This window comes from Protopterus annectens, chromosome 2.part1, assembly GCF_019279795.1.
Source record: "Protopterus annectens isolate FY-2018-M chromosome 2.part1, PAN1.0, whole genome shotgun sequence".
Classification (NCBI taxonomy): Eukaryota; Metazoa; Chordata; order Ceratodontiformes; family Protopteridae; genus Protopterus; species Protopterus annectens.
The window spans coordinates 717,297,769-717,318,028 of record NC_056729.1 but is presented as its reverse complement, the minus strand read 5'-3'; the positions used below and the strand labels follow the sequence as shown (position 1 = coordinate 717,318,028).

The following is a 20,260-nucleotide window of genomic DNA, read 5'->3' as shown; positions in this document are numbered from 1 at the left end:
AGGCAGGTAATATCTTAGGTTTCTTTTGCTCTTGTTTTGTGGATTTGGGAAAAAGACAGATAGTGGAATAGCTTGGTTGAGTTTGATTTAAAGGAGGGATTTTTTTTCTCAGGCTTACCCCAAATCTAAGAGAGCATCTTTGGTACTTGTGAATAGGTATGTGAAGGCAGACATCCTTGGTACATAAGGTAGCCATCAGGACCTGAATGAGCACGAATGGTGACAAGACCTGAAGGGTTAACATTTTGAATTTTTGTGACCTTGAGGAAAGAAATGAGTTTAAAATGATCCAAAATGGGTCTTGAATACCCTTCTTTCCTGAGGACTAGAAAAAATCCTGAACTCTTTATGCTGGTCTCATACAGGTAACATCTCTATCACCTGTAATGCCAGGACCTCCTTCAGAAAGAGGGGAATTAGGTGACTTTGATCTTTTGTCATATCAGGAATCCTTGCCATTTTAGTCTTTTTGCAAATTGTAATTTGTAATCCTAAGAAAAGGTCTGCAGGACCCATTTTTATTGTAAGCTTGTCTTTGAGGTACTGTGACAGTCTTCCTGCAATGTTGGTTTGGCTGGTTGATGGGGAGGTAGGGGGGGTGGTGTTTAGGATAAGATGTAGATTGAGGGAAAAGTTACAGATAAACATGGTTGCTCCCTCGAGTCTGAAGCTTGATGGGGTTCTGAGGCTTTCCTTTATTCTGTCCCTGCTACATTTGTTTAAACTGGCCCTTTATACCCTTCACTTTCTTGCCTTCATCATTATCATCATCAACACCCTTTTTCCGGTTTTCTACATGGGGTCAGGCTGTCATGTCAACTGTCACCATCCCTCTCTGTTCAATGCCACTCACCTACCTTCCTTGACACTCATACCTGACTGTTGCAGGTCTTCTCTCACACAGTCCATTCACCACTTTGCTGGACATCTTCATTTCCTCTCGGCTTATTCCTGTCTGTTCCAAATTTTCTTCATCAGACTGTCTTCTGCTTTCCTGTACATTTGCCTGATCCACCGTAATTTGTTCCTTTTGATCTTTTCTGCAATTGGAGCTACTTTGGCTTCTATGACCTCATTTCTTACTCTGTGCCACAGTCTGCATCCTGCTATCCAACTCAGGCAGATCCAGATCATGGTCAAATAGGGCCCTAGGCAGGGTTATGGATTGCCCCCCCCCCCCCACCACCACCACCACCAGCCATTGCAGTGTCCCATTACTTGGCTATTTCTGCCCATTTCTACTCAGTTATCATAAACACTGTTCAAACCTGTCAGTATGCATACACAGGCAACCATTTGCTAAACAAAACAGTACAGTATCAAAATGAAAACAAATTTAGCATGAACAGTAAACTTATCTGCCATTGAAACAGCATTGAAACCCTTATTCAAAGAAAATGCATCTGGCCAGTGATGGATTAAGTTTACCTTTGGGCTGTTTTCAAATTATAGACTCGTTGCACACATTTTCTTTAGGCCATGCAAACATGAATATGTTCTTTGACTCACCTTCCTAATTATATTAAATTATATTCTGTGTATAATACAGCATCACTTGTTAGAGTGTGTTTTCAATTTGCAGCTTTGAACATTTTCCCAGTAAGCAATGAAATAGAACGTATGAACCCAAAATGATGGAACTACCCGTTTCAGAACATTGCAACTGTAAAAGGCCACTCAAACTTCAATACTATCCACCAGCATATTAATCAATATGGACAATCTCTGCAGAAGTGAAAGCATCTGTATAATTCCTCATTATAGACATCTGTTACTAACAACTTTACATTTCAGTGTTTCATCTACAAAGTTAGTGTCTGCTGGCCTTGAAGAATAAATTGCCCATGTTACATAAAAAAAAAGAAAAACTGGATGAGATGCCTAGTAACTATGAACTGTTGTCAGTATGCCAGCCATTCCCTATTGCAATATTAGCAGCTTACCATTTTTTTTTCTTAAAGTAGAGCTGTATTATACAAAGAATATAATTTATACAATATAATTTAATACAATCAGGAGGTGAATCAAAGAACATATGTATGTATGTATGTATGTATGCATGCATGGCCCTAAAATGTGTGCAAGGGAACTATGATTTAAAAATAGCCCAAAGGTAAATTTTATCCGTCACTGACCAGAAACATGTTCTTTGAATGTGGTTTTCAATGCCTTTTCAATGAATGTGAGAGTCAAGGGCAGAGAAGTTTATTGTTCATGCTAAGTCTGTTTCCATTGTGAGACTGTATTGTTTGGTTTAGCAAATGGGCATCAGTGTTTGTGCTATAAATTATGAAATAAAAGTTTTAAATTAAATTAAAATATTTGTAATTATTGTACAAGCAAATAGTATGCACACTGACAGGTTTGAACAGTAATTATGTTAACAGGGGAAAAATAACAGGACACTAGAATTGCAGCAGGTGTAGCCCTGATGAATTATCATACCTAGGGCTCCATTTGAGCATGGTGTGGTTCTGTGGGGGAGTAGAACCCATAGCCTTCTATAGGCAAAGGCAAGCATATGACCTGCTGTGCTACTAACACTGCTTTCAATTTTTTTAGCATGAACACTAGTAACCATTTGCTAAAGGAAAACAATTGCACATTGAAATCAGACTTGAGTGAGCAACAGTACATTTCTCTTCCCTTGAAATTCACAATTCCTAGACAATGCACTAAAACTCACAATTCCTTAAAAAATGCACTGAAACTTAATTCCTTGAAAAATACCTCTCATTCTTTTAGCATAATAAATCTGGACAAAACCGAAAATATTGGGTGGGCAAAGGGCCAACATCAGAGACACCTTTTAAACTTAGAAAGCTGCTAGAATAACATGTTTTGCATCAGCATACATTTTATGATGGATAAGTCTGAAATCCAAATGTCTTGTCATAATTTAGTGACTTCAGCCCTTAATGATTTGCCAGAAAACAACAAGTTTTACATGGAACAGACCAAAAATATGAGGCAAAAATCTGAACATTTGAGAAGTATGACTTTGAGCAAGTCTGGTATTTGGTGTAGTGGATTCAGGCTCTTGTTTTCTATAACCAAGGTACAGGGTTTGAGTCTAAGGAAGATACTTAATGTGCCATCCCTACCTAAGGTATTACACACACTAAGAACCCAAACAACTTTAAATTCCATTCATGTGGAAAAGAAGAAACAGCAGCAACAAAAATATGCATGCATTGACTACATGTTGCTTCACTACCTTTTGAGAACATATTTTATGAGTACATTTTAAGGTACATATTTAATGAATACATTTTAAGGTACTTATTACATTATCTTATAGTAAAACATTTTTTAGGGAATTCAACACTTAACAAAAATATTTTTAGGTATTTCAAAGGTTTTTAAACATGTATTTAATTTTAAGACAGTAATGGTGAATGAAAATGGACACTGTATCTTTAAACTTATACCACTGCTCAGTGAAGTGACTCTAATGAACTTTTGGAATAACTTTAGCTTATTTAAACTGAACGGATAAGTATATGTGTTATTTTGATGAAGTCCTGGTTATTAGGATGAAAGTGCTCTATATTTATGTAATTTTCTTGTTTTTATATGTTGACCTTTATTATTTTGCACTTGGTGGTGAATAAATTTGTGTGTAAAGGATATGAAGTGTTAAATTCTGTATTCTTGGCCAGCAGCTTTATTATCTTGTGTTTTGGTTATTTTGAGTTCACTGCATTTGGATTTACTGGTTGAATTTAGAGGTGTGTCAACACAGATGCAGAGTAGGTTCATAAAAAAGAACACTGCCAAAAAACTGATATGCATTTTTTAAATTAAAAATTAAATGTTGTGGCAGCCGCCTGGCCAGCTGGGCCCCATAGCAAATGGTCCTTAGGCAACTGCTTAAGTTGGCTAGTGCTGGATCTGGCTCTGGTCTCAGACAGTCCATCTTCATCACCTCTAACTTCCTCGACTGCTCTGACTTTAGTGTTCATGTTTTTATAGCATACCTCAGCACACCACTGGTTTGTAGACCTCGCTTTTCAACATCTTTGTTATTCTTCTTTCATATATTACATCTGACACTCTGTGTCAATTGGCTGCAGCCCCTTTGATTCTAGCTTTCACTTTCTCATTCAGACTTTCCTTCCCCTCAACCACCCCTCCCAGATACTTCAAGTTATTAACCTATTCCACTATTTTCCCTATACTCTTTTTCCCCCATTCACTGCTATTATAGCTGTCATATCTCTACTCAGTTTCATTCCATGTGCCTTCAGTTTTGCATTCCATTCCTCAATTCTTTGCTGAAATTCTTGCTCAGAATCTGCGTGTAATGCTACATTGTTTGCATATGGCAACGTTGTTGATCTGTTCCTTCTGACACGTTTGCTAGTAACAGCGGACTCGGAGCTGAACCATGCACAACCACTCATACTGGGGACTCCTCTGTGAGAACAACCATTGTTTGTACTTTTGTCATTTGGCCCTTGCACTAACTCTATCAATATTTCTGAGACTTTGAACCACTGCAGGACTGCCCAAATCAGCTTTCTTGGGACCTTCCCATATGCTTTCTTCAAGTCTATAAATGCCTAGTTGGACTCTTTCCTCATCTATAGCTTCTTCTCAACTGTCTCACTGTAAACATTGGGTCAGCTGTGCTGCACCCTGAAAAGAATCTGAACAGCTCATCTCCCATCTTACTGTCTGCTACTCTGTGTGTTTGTTTATCAATCATCCTCTCCAGAACTTTTATACAGTCTGATAGGAGTTGGATATCTCCAAATGCCTCACCAAAAAATAGGTCTCCTATACTGTAATAGAACATTTATAACTCCCAATGTTAGACTCTCCCTGGCTCAGGCTCTCCTCCTCCCCTCCCTCCTCTATGCCACCCAGTCCTTACTAACATACAGGCTACAACCATATCCAAACTCCAACAAACCTATTACAAGGTACCTAGATTTGCCACAAACTCCCCTCACCACTCTCACCACTGTCTTACACTCAGCTCACTACAATGGCTTGAACTCCCACAACAACTCCTACTATCACAGTTATAAATCTTTCACTCTGCAGTATACAAGCCATCTGCCTGCCCAGCCCTCTCCTCCCTGGTATCCTCCTACACTGATACAAGTACTGTCCACACCTCCAACCAACTACTCCTGGATATCTCCCAACCCAATAAAACTGTTGGTAAATTACTCTAGAAATCCACCATAGCCCAAGCATGGAACAAACTCCCCTTTGACATATGATCTATTCCCCATTCTAAACACTTCAAAAATAAAACAAACCTTCACCGTCTTAACACCAAACGTTGTCTCTGTCAAGCCCCTACCTAATCCACTACTATGCTGTATGTCTTATTTCACTCCTTCTACACTGACCTTCAGCTGCAAAACCTCCTAACCTTTCCCCCTCACCCTTTTTCCTACTCTGAGAATAAACCCCTATGGTTTATTACTCCTCCATATGTATACATGCACACACTGCTGGCTCTTCTATTTAATTCTCTCTTCTCTCTGTAATCTTTGGAAAACCCAAATGAATACTCTGTCAATATAAAAAAAAATGTTACCATGTTATAGTACTTTACCTCTTCTGTATATTAGGGACTTATGTAATTTAATTTCTCTACATATGCCTGTAATCATTTGTTCTGTAAATTGTCTGTACTGGAGCTTTTCTCCTTGGGTCTCCCCTGAAAATGTTTATTTAGCCCAGATGGACAAACCCGGTTAACAAATGTCAAATAAGTAAAATAAATAAATATCTCTATATGGCAAACAGTTGCGATTCAGAAAATGCATACTAACACAAATCCTTTTATTCTAGCAATTTTGTGATTTTATTACCGTAATATTTGAAATGTGTTCCAGTTTTGCGCCTTTATTCCCTCTTTATTTTAGGCTTTATCCAGATATCTTGAACTAAGAGGTTGAAAGGTTCATAGGTTCATAGGAAGGTACTAGGCTATTGGCCCTAGGGCCTGTATAAGCCTAGCCAAAGGTACCCTGGCTTTCGCCACCCAAGAAAATTATTTTCCTGTGCCACTGTCGAGCAGAGCCACAAAAGTGATCCCCGGGGTGAATTTCCTATCTCCCATCCAATCATCAAGATTTTTCTTGAAGAGTGCTAATAAGGAGCTTTGTTTGATATAGATAGGTAGTTTGTTCCAGAGTATGGAAAGTCTCTGGGACTGGAATCTATCCCTCCAGCATGTTCTGTTTATTGTGGTGACGAGGTTTAGGTCCCTAGAGCATGTAGCTCGTAGGGATTGGGATTTCTTTAAGTGGAGCATGTCTAAAAGCTCTGGGTTTGACATAGCTTTGTGTGTTAGGCAGAGATCGCCTCTGAGTAGGCGATATGCAACGGAGTAAAGCTGCAGTTTTTTGAGACGGTCTGCATAGGGCATCTCTTTGAGGCCGGTAATCCTCTTTGTGAAGAATTTCTGTGGCCTTTCCAGTTGTTGTAGATGTCTTGTGAGGTACATACCAAAAGGGGCATTGTACTCTATAATGGGTCTAATGAGTGACGAGTAGAGGGGAACAATGACCTCTTTTTTCCTGGATGAGAAACCTTTGGTGATGAGGTGTGCCACGTAGAAGGATTTCCTGACTACTGTGGCGATGTGATTATCAAAGGGGAAACTACTGTCCACCTGTGTCCCAAGGTCTCTTATCACACCTTCGGTGTTAAGTAGACTACCACCTATGTGGTAGTTCATGGGTACTGAGTTTTTACCAAAAGGGATGACAATGCACTTTTTGGCATTGAGCTTGAGGCCATGGCTTTGACACCAGGCATCTGTCTCAGTGAGGCCCTTTTGTAGGATGTCCACATCTTTTGGAGTTTTGATTATGGCTCCTAGTTTGCAGTCATCTGCGAACTTCATTAGCCAAAGACCTTCTGTGTTGGCCTGTACTTCAGAGAAGTAAATACCAAACAGGAGAGGACCCAGGACTGAACCCTGTGGTACTCCACTTGTCACTGGTCTGAAGATGTATTTGGAGTCTGCTACTTTCACAGTGTGGGTTCTGTCAGTGAGCCAGTTGGCAACCCATCTTGTGACATAGGGATTTATACCTAGTTTAGTGAGTTTATCTATAATTCCAGAGTGGGGGATGGTGTCGAAAGCCTTGGCGAGATCTAGATAGGCTGTGTGAACTACCTTACCCTCATCTACGGCTTTGGTGACTGCTTCAAAGAAGTCTATCAGGTTTAGGAGACATGATCTGCCTTTTACAAACCCGAACTGGGTGGGGTCCTGAGTTTGGAAATTACCAATGTCATTGTTTATAAGTTCCATGATGATACGCTCCATAGCCTTGCAGACCAGGCTCGTTAGGCTAATGGGGCGGTAGTTTCCGGGGTCTGTGGTGGCTCCCCCTTTGTGGAGTGGGATAACTGTCACTGTGCACCATTCAGTGGGCAAATAGCCTGAGGTGAGGCTATGATTGAACATGGTACTTAGGTGGGGTGCCAGTTCGTTCTGTAGTTCATGTAGAACACAGCCTGGGATGTCGTCAGGTCCCATGGATGCTGTGTTCTTGGCTTTGGATAGTGCGTTTTTTACCTGTGCAGCCATGATTACAGGAACTTTGCATTCTTCTGGTATAGAGACGGGCCCTTTAGGGGATGACAGGGGGGTAAAGTTAGCATTGAACCTATCTGCCAGGATGTTGGCAATATCAGTTGGTTCTGTATATTTAGTGCCATTGTGCTGTAACTCAGAGCAGATCTGAGTGTTGCCATTGAGATTCTTGACATAGCTATAGAATGCTTTGTGGTTGTCTTTAGAGTCAGTGGTGATTTTGTTTTCATAACTAGCTTTGGAGGATTTTATGAGGGATCTCAGCTTCTTACTGAGGCTGACCAGGGAGTTTCTCCAATCGGGATTTTACTCTTTTTTGCAACAGTTTCTTTCTTCTGTTGTAGAGTTTGCTTATGGCAGGGGACCACCAGATTGGCTTCTTTTTTTTTGGAGGATAGCATCTTGGTTCTGTTAGGGATTGCATGATCCATGCACTCGTGTAAGTGCTTATAAAGTGCATTTGTGTAGGATTCAGCAGTCATACCTCTGTTGTCCGTCTGCATGGGTGTCGTGAAGTTTGCCACTTCTGTCTTAAGAAGCGTGAAGTTGGCTTTGGAGAAATTTTTTACTGTGGTTTCCCTAATGGGGGTGGGGGAGGGATGTGGATGTCTAGGGTGATTAGCTTGTGGTCAGATCTGACCAACGAGGATCTGCCCTCTGGTGTGGAGCACCGGTTGCCCATGTTGGTAATAACCAGGTCTAGGATATTGCTGCCCCTGGTGGGGGTGTGGATAAGTTGATCCATGGCATTGGAATTTATGAATTCCAGAAAACGTTGAGTACAAGAGTTGATACATGAGTAGTTTTCCCAATTAATGGTAGGGTAGTTGAAATCGCCCATTATTAGGGTGTTAGGTTGTACCCTAATATTTTCCAGTATATTAAGAAATGAGGAGTGGGAATCCTGGGGCATGGTGGGAGATCTGTAGCAAGCTACAATTTGAATTGCGGTCTTGCCCAGAGTTAGTTGCACTTGGATAATCTCGGATGCATTATGCTGAGCAACTAGCCTGGAGGTGTAGATATCCTTAATGAATATGGACACACCTCCGCCTTTAGTGTTTCAGTCCAGGTTAGGAGGCCGAAAGGTGTGGTATGAATTATAGCCTGGTAATGCAGGGGTACTCTCTGGAGCCTTGAACCAGGTCTCTGTCACTGCACAGATGTCGATGTTCTCCATTTTAAGGAGTGCCTCGAGAGAGTGCATTTTGAGGTTTAGACTTCTAGCATTGAGTAGCAATACCCTCAGATTCTTCTTGTCTGTACCTGTTAAAGTGGTGAATTTGTCATTTGAACCTTGCCTAAAAAAGGCACTATAGAGGTGGCTAGAGCCTTAGCCAGTATCCGGAATCCCAGGGGCGACAGGTGCAGGCCATCTCTGGCAAAGCATCGTGGCTTGTCGATCATGTCATCCCAGGCAGACAGATACTGGATCCCCTTAGAATGACACCAGAAGCTTAGCCAATTGTTGAAGTCAATCATTTTGTCCTTGTACTGTGGCATCATTCTGGGTGATGGCAGGATGCTACTCAGGGCTAGGGTCATACCTGCCTGGACTACAAGATCAGACAGCTCCTCCATGTCCCTTTTCATGTAGTCCAAGGAGGTACGTCTCAGGTCATTCACTCCAACATGGACAATGACAGAGTCATATTTGTACTTGTTGTGGAGTGACCTGAGTGCATGCGTTATGTGGCGGATCCTGGCACCTGACAGGCAGCTGACAGTAACTTTCTCCTTGTTTAGCCTGGTACGTGGAACATCAGTGTGCCTGACTATAGAGTCACCTATGACTAGAGTGTTGGGTACATTATGCCTTATGGGCTGTGGTTGAGTGGCACACTGAGTTTGTGGGCTGTGTCATTTGGGTTGTGTTGGGGGGTGGAGGTTCCTTGTGTTTCTGCTTTGGGGGTCTCTGTTGCTTGGGCAGGTTTTTACTGAGAGCCTCCGTGAATGTAGGTGTGTGTTTTGTGTTTCTATGTGTGTTTTGGTGGTGTAGGTTTTGAGGGACTATGTGCTGAGTGTGGTGTGGTGCACGTGTTTACCTTCTCCTCTTGACTGTCTAGTCCAGTCTTGGGTGAAGAGAGCTTTGCTTCCAGTTTGGTTATATAAGTACATAAATCTCTTAACTGCTGCTGCTTCTAGTGCTCGATTCTTTCACTCTTCACATTCACACACATACACACTTCTGCTTTCATGCACGCAAGCATGCATTCACTCACGCATGCAGACATAAACACACACACACACACACACACACACACACACACACACTTTGTTCTGTTTCACTTATTTTTTACACTCACTAAACAGCAAAAGCAATGGTTAGCGAGTGTACAAAAATAGCCTGATCAATCTTTCTCTTCCTACACACACACACTCTCACACACAGACATAAACACACAGACATTTTTTTTTCTTTACACTTGCTAAATCTGTCACTATACAGCAAATGTGCTGCTTGATGAGCATAAAATAATGGTGGTCATTAGGTTATTTTCAGTCTGGGCTCCACGGCAGTGAATCAGCAGCCTCATTTTTCAGTGGGTATTATCTGTAGATTAACACTCTGACCAATCAGGGTGCCTGATCTACAGGTCACCCATTTTCCTAACCTATTTATCATAGTTACTGTTTCTGAATGCCAGGGACTAATTTGATCAGTCCAAATCATAAACAGCAATGAAATAAAGACAGTGCTGTTTTGAAGATGGGAACATGACTCAAGGTATTGCCTTTCAGACAAAAGTGTTTATATGAGAAGTTTCTGATATTGTTATTTTATTTATTATTTATTTATTTTATTTTATTTTACATTTGTTAACCGGGAAAGTCCATCTGGAAATGTGTACTTTTTCAGTGGAGGCCCGGGGAGAAAAGCTCCAATATCAAATAGTACAAAGCATTTAGTACAGAGTATAGTTAACACATATTAAAAACATTAAGTTGCTACATTTTCTAATACAATCAATACATTTTCTAACACAGAGTAGTTAACTATAATAAGACTATTTACAACAGTAATGGTTCATAGGAGTGAAAAAACAATAGGAATTACAGCAATAAGACTTACTACATTCTGAAGGGTTGTACTTAATTTCAGTATGTAGGGTTTTCAAACAAAGATATGTCAGTGCAATTGAACATTTGTAGTAGACAGAGAATAAGTGTGATATAAGAATCAGTAAGGTGTTTGTTGAGTGAGTTCAATGTTTGAGGGGTGGTGTAGTATTGGAGGTTTGGAGGGAGTTTAGTAGATCTAACCTGGGCTGTGGCAGGAGCAGAGCCAGGAGTTTATAAGGTTGGTTTTTAGGAGTTCTTTAAACTGTTTAGATGAGGAAGTGTTCGTAGGTGGATTGGGCAGAGAGTTCCAAAGTTTGGAGATATAGTTGGAGAAGAGGGATTCACCTGTTGAGTTTTTTACTTTGGAGACTTGGAGGAGTAGTTTTTTGTTTGAGTGAAGGGATCTAGATGCAAAGTATGGTTGGATAATGTCTTTAAGGACTGGGTTTTTTTCTGGATGGTGGAGGATTTTTGTGGGCTATGGTTAGTTGATTAAATTGAAGCAAAAGAGGGAATTCTAGCCAGTTAAGTTGTTTGAGAGATTGACAGTAATGAGATTTATAGGAAGCATTAGTGGCAAATTTGGAGATTTTGTTATAGCAGGTTTCAAGCTTGGTGAGGCCAGTTTTACTGAGGTTTGTAAGGATAGGGGATGCATATAGGAGTGTTGATAGCAGGTGTGTTCTAGCAATTGTAATTTTTGTATTGTTAGAAACTGTTTATTCCTATAAAGGAGACCAAGTTTCTTGTGAGCTTTTTTAATGGATTGGTCTATGTGGAGGTCAGATTTCAGGTTATTGTCAATAATAACACCTAGATGTTTGGTATGGGGGGTAGGAGCGATTGTGGTTTTGTTCTTAGAGAAGATATGAAAGGCTGTGGAAGAAGGATTTCTGGTGGGGTATTAAAGCATAACTTTAGTTTTATTGGAATTTAATATAAGTTGGGAGTTTGTTAGCCATGTTTCGACAGATAGGAAGGTGTCTTGGGTGATAAATTGCAGGTCATCAAGGGAGGAAGCAGATCAGATCAGAGTGCAGTCGTCAGAGTATTGAATGATCTCAGCTTGGGGAGTGGCAATGTAGAGGTGATTGGTAAATAACGGGAAAAGTAGGGGTCCAAGGATGCAGCCTTGGGGTACCCCTAAGGTAACTGCTAGGAGGGGGTGAAAGGGACCCTTGCCAAAGGATGGTTTGATGACGAGCTGTTAAGTAGCTTTGGAACCATGCTATAGCTGTGTTGCTGAGGTTGTGGGAGGAGAGGACGTTTATGAGTTTGGGATGACTGACTATGTCAAATGCTTTTGGCAGGTTCGGGAATACAGCTGATATGAACTAGGAGTTGTTTCTGAGCTGATTAATTGTGTTTGTGAAGGATAGAAGGGCTGTTGTGCTATGGGCAGGGTGAAAGCCATGTTGAGTGCGGGTTAGGAGGTTGTGTGATAATAGATATTCCATGAGTTGTGAGTGTACGACTCTTTCTAGGATTTTAGACGGGGGAGAGAGGATGGCAACGGGGTGATAATTAGTTAGTTCACAGAAGCTACCGCCTTTGTGCAGGGGTGAGATGTGTGATATTTTCCAAATGGTGAGAACATATGTCTCTGTGATGGATCTATTTATAAATATGGTTATTGGGTAGGAGATGGCATCTGATGCTAGTTTTAGATAATCCCCATGGAGGTTATCAGCAGCTAAAGTAGCTGGTTTTAGTTTTCTTAGTAATTGATGTAGTGGGTCAGGACTGGTTTTATTTTGAAGAGGTTATTTCAATGTTGTGGGGGGGTATTGGGAGTTTTTTTTCTGGGGAGTTAGGTGAAGTGTTATTTAGATTGTTTGCTACGGACTGAATGGATTCTGTAAAGTAGTTGTTGAATTGGGTGGCCATGCTTTCACAGTTGCTAAGCCATTTTTGGTTTGGGTGTGGTATTTTTACCTGGTTGTAATATGTTGTTTACAGCTCCCCAGAATTTTTGTGTGTTATTCTGATGTTTGATTTGGATGTTGTGGTAGTAGTTGGATTTGTTGGTTTTAATTAATTTCTTTACTTTGTTTCAAAATTATAGGAAACGTTGTTTATTGGTGCTGGTTTTGTTCTTATGGAACTGTAACCAGGCCTTGTCCCCGTCTTTGAGCACTGCTCTACTTTCTTTAGTAAACCAGGGTGCATAATTGGATTTTACTCCTATATTTCTGGTTGGGAAGTGGGTACTGAGAATCTCGATAAAGATGTTGTTGAAGGAGAGTACTGCCTCATCTAATGGCAGTTGTTTGAGATGTTCCCAGGAATAGTTTTTAAGATCAGAGGTAAACTTATCAGGGTTGAATTGTTTTTGCTTCTAATTATGTGGAAGGAAGTTGGATGTGGTACCTGGTTTTGCTCAGTTGAGAGAAATGTTGGGCAGTGGTCACTTAGATTATCAGGGAGGCAACCTGAGTGGATTGATAGGTGGGGGAATTAACTAGCATCCAGTCTAGTATGGATTCACGTTTAGAGGCTTTATTGGTCCTGGTTGGAGTTGAGATGATTTGGGTAAAACCATATAAGTTAATGTGCATAGTGGGAGTTGCAGAAGAACATAGAAGCCAGTCTATATTGAAGTCACACATTAAGATAGTCTCCTGAGGGAAGTATATGGTACACCATTGTAATAGGTTTTCCAGAGTGGGAATGTTGTTACCTGGTGGGATGTACCCACTTACTATATTAAGGTGTTTGTTGGGGTTGATGGCTAATCTGGCTATAATTAGTTCAGTATTTGTGAGGTCTGGGGGGAGACTTGTAGTTCAACTGATAGGTGATCTTTGTATAGGATAGCTACACCACCTCCTTTTTTGTCTATTCTATCTTTTCCTAGGATATTGTAACCCGGCATACTGATTTCATTAGTACTGATGTTTGGTTTTAGCCATGTTTCAGTTAAAGTAACTATATCTGGGGAGTAGTACGTTAGTAGAACATGTAAATTGTGGGTTTTGTTAGCTATGCTACATACATTAGCATTGAGAAGGAGGAGAGATGATTTTTTCCTTTGGTGCATTAGAGTAAGGTTAGTTTGAAGGGGGTAGGTTTGTGAAGTATGTGTACTTGAGGGTCCTGGATTGGACTGGATGTCTCCTGCCAGTATTAATTTGTGTGTATGTGTCGAAGGAGCTTGAAGAGTTTATTAAGGACCTTAGAAAATCTAAGAGAGGTGGGGGATTTTGTTAGTTGTGGAAGGAGTTTGATTGTGTGATAGTCTGTATTGGTTGTGTAAAAGAGAGCTGGGGCAATAGACCATTGTTGAGTGTTCAGAAATGTTGGTGGTGTTGAGATGTGCTGTGGAGGTGGAAGGGAGTGTTTGAAAGGAGTTTCATAAGAGGAGAGGTTATACAGCAGGAGCAGAATAGAGCTTATAGTCAGGAAGTGTAGTGTGTGTTTAGGAGACAGCATAGTGGAGAGTGTGATAGTGTGCTTAGTAGTTAGTGTTAATGTTAGTGTTAGTATTCTGGTAGTGCCTTTCAGACAAACATGTTTATATGAGATGTTTCTGATATTGCTTTATGCTAATATTAGCATATGTTGAATTTTATGAAAACATTTAAACTGTGCTGTCAAACAACACTAATTTGAATGTCGCCAATAATTAAAATCATGCAGAAGGCAAACACACCTAAGCACATTATAATGATATTTTAAGCTACTCTTACCTTGTAAACATCCAGTTCATCACTTTGATAGTCAAACCGAGTGTATAGCTCATTTAGCATAGTAATAACCTGCATAGGTGTACACTGGGAACAGATTGCTGTGAATCCAACAATGTCTGAGAAAAGCATAGTGACATTATCAAACTTTTTGGCTTGTACAGTTTTCCCTTGCCAGAGTTGTTCAGCTACTTTGCTTGGAAATATTGTAAACAATAAATCGACAGTTTTCTTCTTCTCTTCTTCCAGAGCTTCATGAGCTAGTTCAAGGGCACTCTTCAGCTTTGCCATTCTTTTCTTGAGTCCATCCTGTGCTTTGGCCTGCTCACCTGTCAAAACTACATCTCTCAGGGCACTATGAATTGGGATATCTGAAAGGTATATTCCACTGTAAGTAAACTCCTCCAACTTATCAATGCACGGGGAACCCAGGAACAAAACAGCACTGGACTCAGAAAGGTAGATCATTTGGCCTTTAAAATCCATAACCTAGTTTGAGAAAAAGTTGTATTTGAGTAAAAAAAAAAAAAAAACAATTACATTAAATCTTGTGCATAAAGTACAATAATATATATCAATATAAATATCTGCTAAGAATGTAAAGCATCATTAATTGTTTAGGAATGGAATTCTATTTTAAATCCTTTTGTGCAATCACAATTTCATTCTCAGCACATGATTACTTTCCCATTATTATGACACATGCACTATGTGTTTAAAAGACTAAATGCATTTAACTGTAAATCATTCTCATATCAAATTGAAAAATCCTAGTTTGGTTGGTAATTTAGTGATTCAGGATCTACCTGCTTCTTCTTGCTTAAATGACACTTGATTATTAAACCTCAAAATATCTAAAAACCTGGAAGATCAATTGTCAAACCAGTGATACTCTCAAGATCACAAAGCACAAAGATATGGGGGCATGTCCCCACACCTGCAAACTATACAACTATAACTCTAAAATCACACAAACTCAGAGAAGAGGGAGTAAGAGATAGGACTGCAACTCACCTTCTTACTCCTCTCTGAGTATAACTGCCATTATAAGACATTGTTGACCTTCCATTTGTGACGTTCTCAGCAACAATCAATTGTCCGACTAATTCTCAATAATTCAACATACAGGATTATAATCAGGTCTCCAATCATAACTTACTTGTAGTACAAGGAGAGCAGTGATTGTGGTCTGATATTGTGAAAAAGACAAACCAGTTAAGTGTTTCTGTAGCTCAAGACCCAATCTTAAAAATTGCTAAGCACCCCCACTTCAGTTGCTAAGATTGGGTGCCTTGCTAGACATTTAAATTTGTCAGTACTGATCAGCAAAAGACAGCAGCAGAATTAAAAACAGACTTCTTTCTGCCTGCTGCCTGTGACAGTAATCTGTCCCTGACTTTCTATGACATAAGGCAATGTGTTATGCTGTCTTTCTGACAGAGCTCAATTAGGCATGTTACTCTGCCTTTCTGACAGTGCTTGTTAAATACTTTATGGCTTTGAGAGCCAGCAAAACACTTTGCTCTTTTGTTCTGTAACCAGTAATACACAGAGCAGATGAAGTTCCATGTACTGCAAAGAATTATGATTGAGTCTCAGATCCCACCCCTTTATTTTGTGTTACCACTCAATATCACATGACCATGCTGAAATTGACCAAGAACCAAAAGCTAACAGCACACAACCACTTATGGTTGCTAGTGGATGCCAAGACAGCCAGGTAGAAGATAATAAAATACTTTTTTTTTCAGTACAACCAAAGAAGCAAAAACCTCCAGGTATACATCTCATCCAGTGATTAGTAAGTTAAGGGCTTTCTTTCTTAATTCTGTGGAACTTCATCAGAACTTTGTTTCTTTATTTGTATTGACAATATATTCTTTTGATATCCTATACCTGGTTGTCCTGGCATCCATTACCAACCAGAAGTGGTTGCGTGCTGTTAGCTTTTGGTTCTTTATTATGTGTTTTCAACATAGATGCCAGGAGTCCCTTTGAGAATGAAGACAACCAGGTCTTGAACATATAGTAAGCTGGTTATGATTGGTGATACAATCGTAATCCTCAATATTATGTGCTTTAAACAAGGATGTCAAGAAATTCACCTTAAGAGCATAGTGAATCAAACCTTGAGGTGAATATTGGCACCCATATCAAAAGCAGCTAATAAAATTTATGATCAAAAAGACTCAATCATAATTCTTTGTAGTGTGTGGAGCTTTATCTGTGACGTGTACTACCAGTCACAGAAAAAAATGCAGGAGAGCAAAGTTGTTTATGGCATTAAAAGGTATAAAACAGTGTTACCATACATGACAGTGCACAGAATTGAAGTGCCTATATGAAAAGCTAATGGCTTTAAAGGCTATTAGATACTTTTCAATATCACATAGTTTTTGTTTAAATATATGGCACAGAAAAGTATCTGATTTTAAAGCTATTTAGCTTCTGCCACTGTACTTTAATGCCCATCACTGATTACTGTTATGCTCTAGCATGACAGAAGAGCTTAACCTCACTTAGAAACTTTTATAAAAATATTCCTAATCAGGTACTTAACATGTCTGTCTTTTTCCTAATTTCAGAACATAATCATGACATTCCGATAATGATTGATCGGAACTAAAAGTATTGTTTTCAGAGGGATTACCTAACATGTTACATAAAATACCACATTAAGGAAGGCTGCTAATAATTGTATGTAGCATGATGGGTTGACAATAAGAGATAACTTTGATTTTGCACCTTAAGCATGTAAAGTATTGGGGTGACATAGCATGCACCATTTGGCAATATATTATGTTTTGGTTACAAAGCTATACTACTCAGACAAGCTCCTCGTGGGTCTGCAGAGTGGTCCTAGCAGCAGGGAACTCAGAAAAGTGACTACTTTCTGGATTTAAGTATCTTTGCTTTTTTTTCACTTGGAATAGCTTCTGTAGCTTACCCTGAACTAGCTTGAACTGTTTTTTAACTGTTTGCTGCATTATTTTAAAATCTGCACTTAAAGTTACATTTTAGTCGAATTTGATCGAAAGTTTGTTGTTTGTTTGTTTAATTTAACTGTGGAGGCTGCCCACTAAAGTGTGCTAGCCTGTGTAACTAATTTATCACTGTTTCTGCATTTTCTGTGTGTTTCTACCAAAAAAAAAAACAAAAAAATAATCCTTGTTTTCCCGCCTTCCTCGCCTAGTTTAGACCAGTTTACAGGCATTGCTGTATTCTGGGCTGTGGTGTAGTTCCTGTGTTGTCCATTACCTTACTTGGATAGAAGGAAGTTTCTTTGCTCACCAGTGGGAGTGGGGAGCCTTGATCAGCCTACCTGTCCCTGTAGGAAGTGACCTCAGCACAAGAAGCTGTAGTAATTGGTTGTTTTGGACCATTTCTAGCTCTTTTGTAGTTCACTGTTTAAAATCCGCATTTGCACGGCTTTGCGTGGTCGCATGCATAGCAGCCGGTTAAACAAGGTTAAACTTTTTCTGGCTCCGCCAAGTCTACTGTTCAAATTTTCCCTTAAGGAAGCTCTACTCTTAGTATAATCAGACTACTTACTATATTATAAGCCTAGCACTTGTTCTCAATACTTCTCTACTAAGTAAGCACTCTCGTACTAAGTAAAGCACTACATCTACTTACCACCCCTGTGAATATCCACTTCTCTTAAAGGTACAGCACTCCCTTATACAGTTCTAGCATGTCGAGTGGTAGATTACTGGCGTCGTCTCCAGTTCAGCTGGTCAATCTGGATATCTTGAGATAATGCTACAATTGTCTCATGTACACAGACAACCCTCTCCTCCTCCCAACAAACACAAATACATGTGAGAGATGCAACTATATAGCCAAACGGGAGGCTGAACTCTCTCAACTCAGGGCTGGCATGACCAGACAGGAGGAGATGGCAACCACACACACAACAATCCCAGTCCCACATAGACCTACCACAACTGCAAACCAAACACATAAAAACACAAAGACATACTCGGAGGCTCTAATAAAAAACTTACCAAAACAACAGAGGCTCCCAAAGCAGACATCTAAAAATCCACCTCCTCAAAACAAAACACATGCAACACATACTTCAACCAATCACAGCCCTTAAGGCCAAACACCTTGCCTAATACACTAGTAATAGGTGACTCTATAGTCAGACACACTGATGTCCCGCTGACCAGGCTGAACAAGGAGAAGGTGACTGTGAGCTGTCTATCGGGAGCTAGGATCTGCCACATAACACACGCACTCAAGTCACTCCAAAGCAAATACAAATATGACTCCGTCATTGTCCATGCTGGTGTGAATGACCTGAGATGTACCTCCCTGGACTACATGAAAAGAGACATAGAGGAGCTCTCCAATTATGTAGCCCAGGCTGGTATGACCCTGACCCTGAGCAGCATCTTGCCCTCACCAAGAATGATACCACAATACAAAGACAAGATGATCAGCTTTAACAACTGACTCAAGTACTGGTGTCATTCTAAGGGGATCCAATGTCTGTCTGCCTGGGATGACATGTTGGACAAGCCACGCTGCTTCGCAAGGGATGGCTTACACCTGTCACCACTGGGCTTCCGGATATTGGCTAAGGCTCTTGCCACCCCCATAGTGCCTTTTTAGGCAAGGCTCAAAAGACAAACCCACCTCCTTAGAAAACAATAATGGAAAAAACTAAGGGTAATGCTGCTCAACGCCAGAAGTCTAAATCTCAAGATGCAGGCACTTGATGCACTCCTCAGCATGGAGAACATCGACGTCTGTGCAGTAACTGAAACCTGGTTCAAGGCTCCTGAGAGCACCCCAGCGCTACCAGGCTATACCTCGTATCATGCTTTTCGGCCCCAAAACCCGGGGCGAACCACAAAGGGAGGGGGAGTGTCCATATTCATCAAGGACACCCACACCTCCAGGTTAGTAGCAACACATGAAGCATCAGAGACCATACAGGTGCAACTAACCATAGGCAAAACTGCTATACAACTGGTAGCATGTTACAGACCACCCTCCCAATCTCAAGAACTCCACTCAGCCTTCCTGAAGACATTGGAGGATATGAATGTATCACAAAATACCATCATACTTGGAGACTTCAACTACCCAAACATAGATTGAGTACATTATTCTAGCCCTAATACCCTAGCCCAAAGGTTCCTGGAATTCATAAATTCAAATGCACTGGAACAATTAGTCACCTCTCCCACTAGGGGAGATAATATACTAGACCTGATCATCACAAACATGGGGACAAAATGCTCCACACTGGAAGTATACCCCTCACTAGTGAGATCTGACCACAAACTAATCACCCTGGATATACATATCCCACCTCCACCCCCAGCACAAAAGACCACAGTGAAAAACTTCTCAAAAGCAGACTTCACTCTTCTTAAGACTGAGATGGTATCCTTTAAGCCCACTGTGCCAGTGGATACCACATCCCACAATGCCGAATCCTTCATAAATGCTTTCTATGGACATCTCCAAGAATGCATGGATCATGGAATCCCAAACAAATCCAAGTCCCTCTCCACCAAAGGTAAGCGTCCTGTCTGGTGGACCTCAGCCATAAACAAATTGTATAACAAAAGACGGAAGCTACTGCACGTCAGAGCAAAATCCCATGAAGGGAAGACATCTCTGATCAACATTAGCAGAAAACTACGTTCTCTCATAAAAACATCCAAGGCCAACTTTGAGAGAAAAATCGCTAAGGACACTAAAGATAATCACAAAGCCTTCTTCAGCTATGTTAGAAACCTGGGCGGAAACCCTCAGATATGCTCAAAGTTGGTTCACAACAATAAAAAATACACTGAACCCACAGATATTGCCAACATTCTGGCTGACAGGTTCAGTGCAAATTTCTCCCCTCCTTCACCCCCAAAAGAAGAAATACTTATCCCAGCTGAATATAATCTCCCTGTCATCTCAGATGTCC

General features: G+C 40.4%; 1 protein-coding gene across 3 annotated transcripts in view; it reads right to left on the bottom strand.

Moving 5' to 3' along the window:
• Positions 1 to 20,260, bottom strand: part of GUCY1A1 (guanylate cyclase 1 soluble subunit alpha 1) — a 1,258,709-nt gene that overhangs the window by 516,918 nt on the left and 721,531 nt on the right. For all 3 annotated transcript variants that reach the window (XM_044062440.1, XM_044062438.1, XM_044062439.1), the window contains exon 6: positions 14,326 to 14,811. In XM_044062440.1, the coding sequence (XP_043918375.1) occupies positions 14,326 to 14,811 (486 nt within the window). The remainder of the gene's footprint in view (positions 1 to 14,325; positions 14,812 to 20,260) is intronic.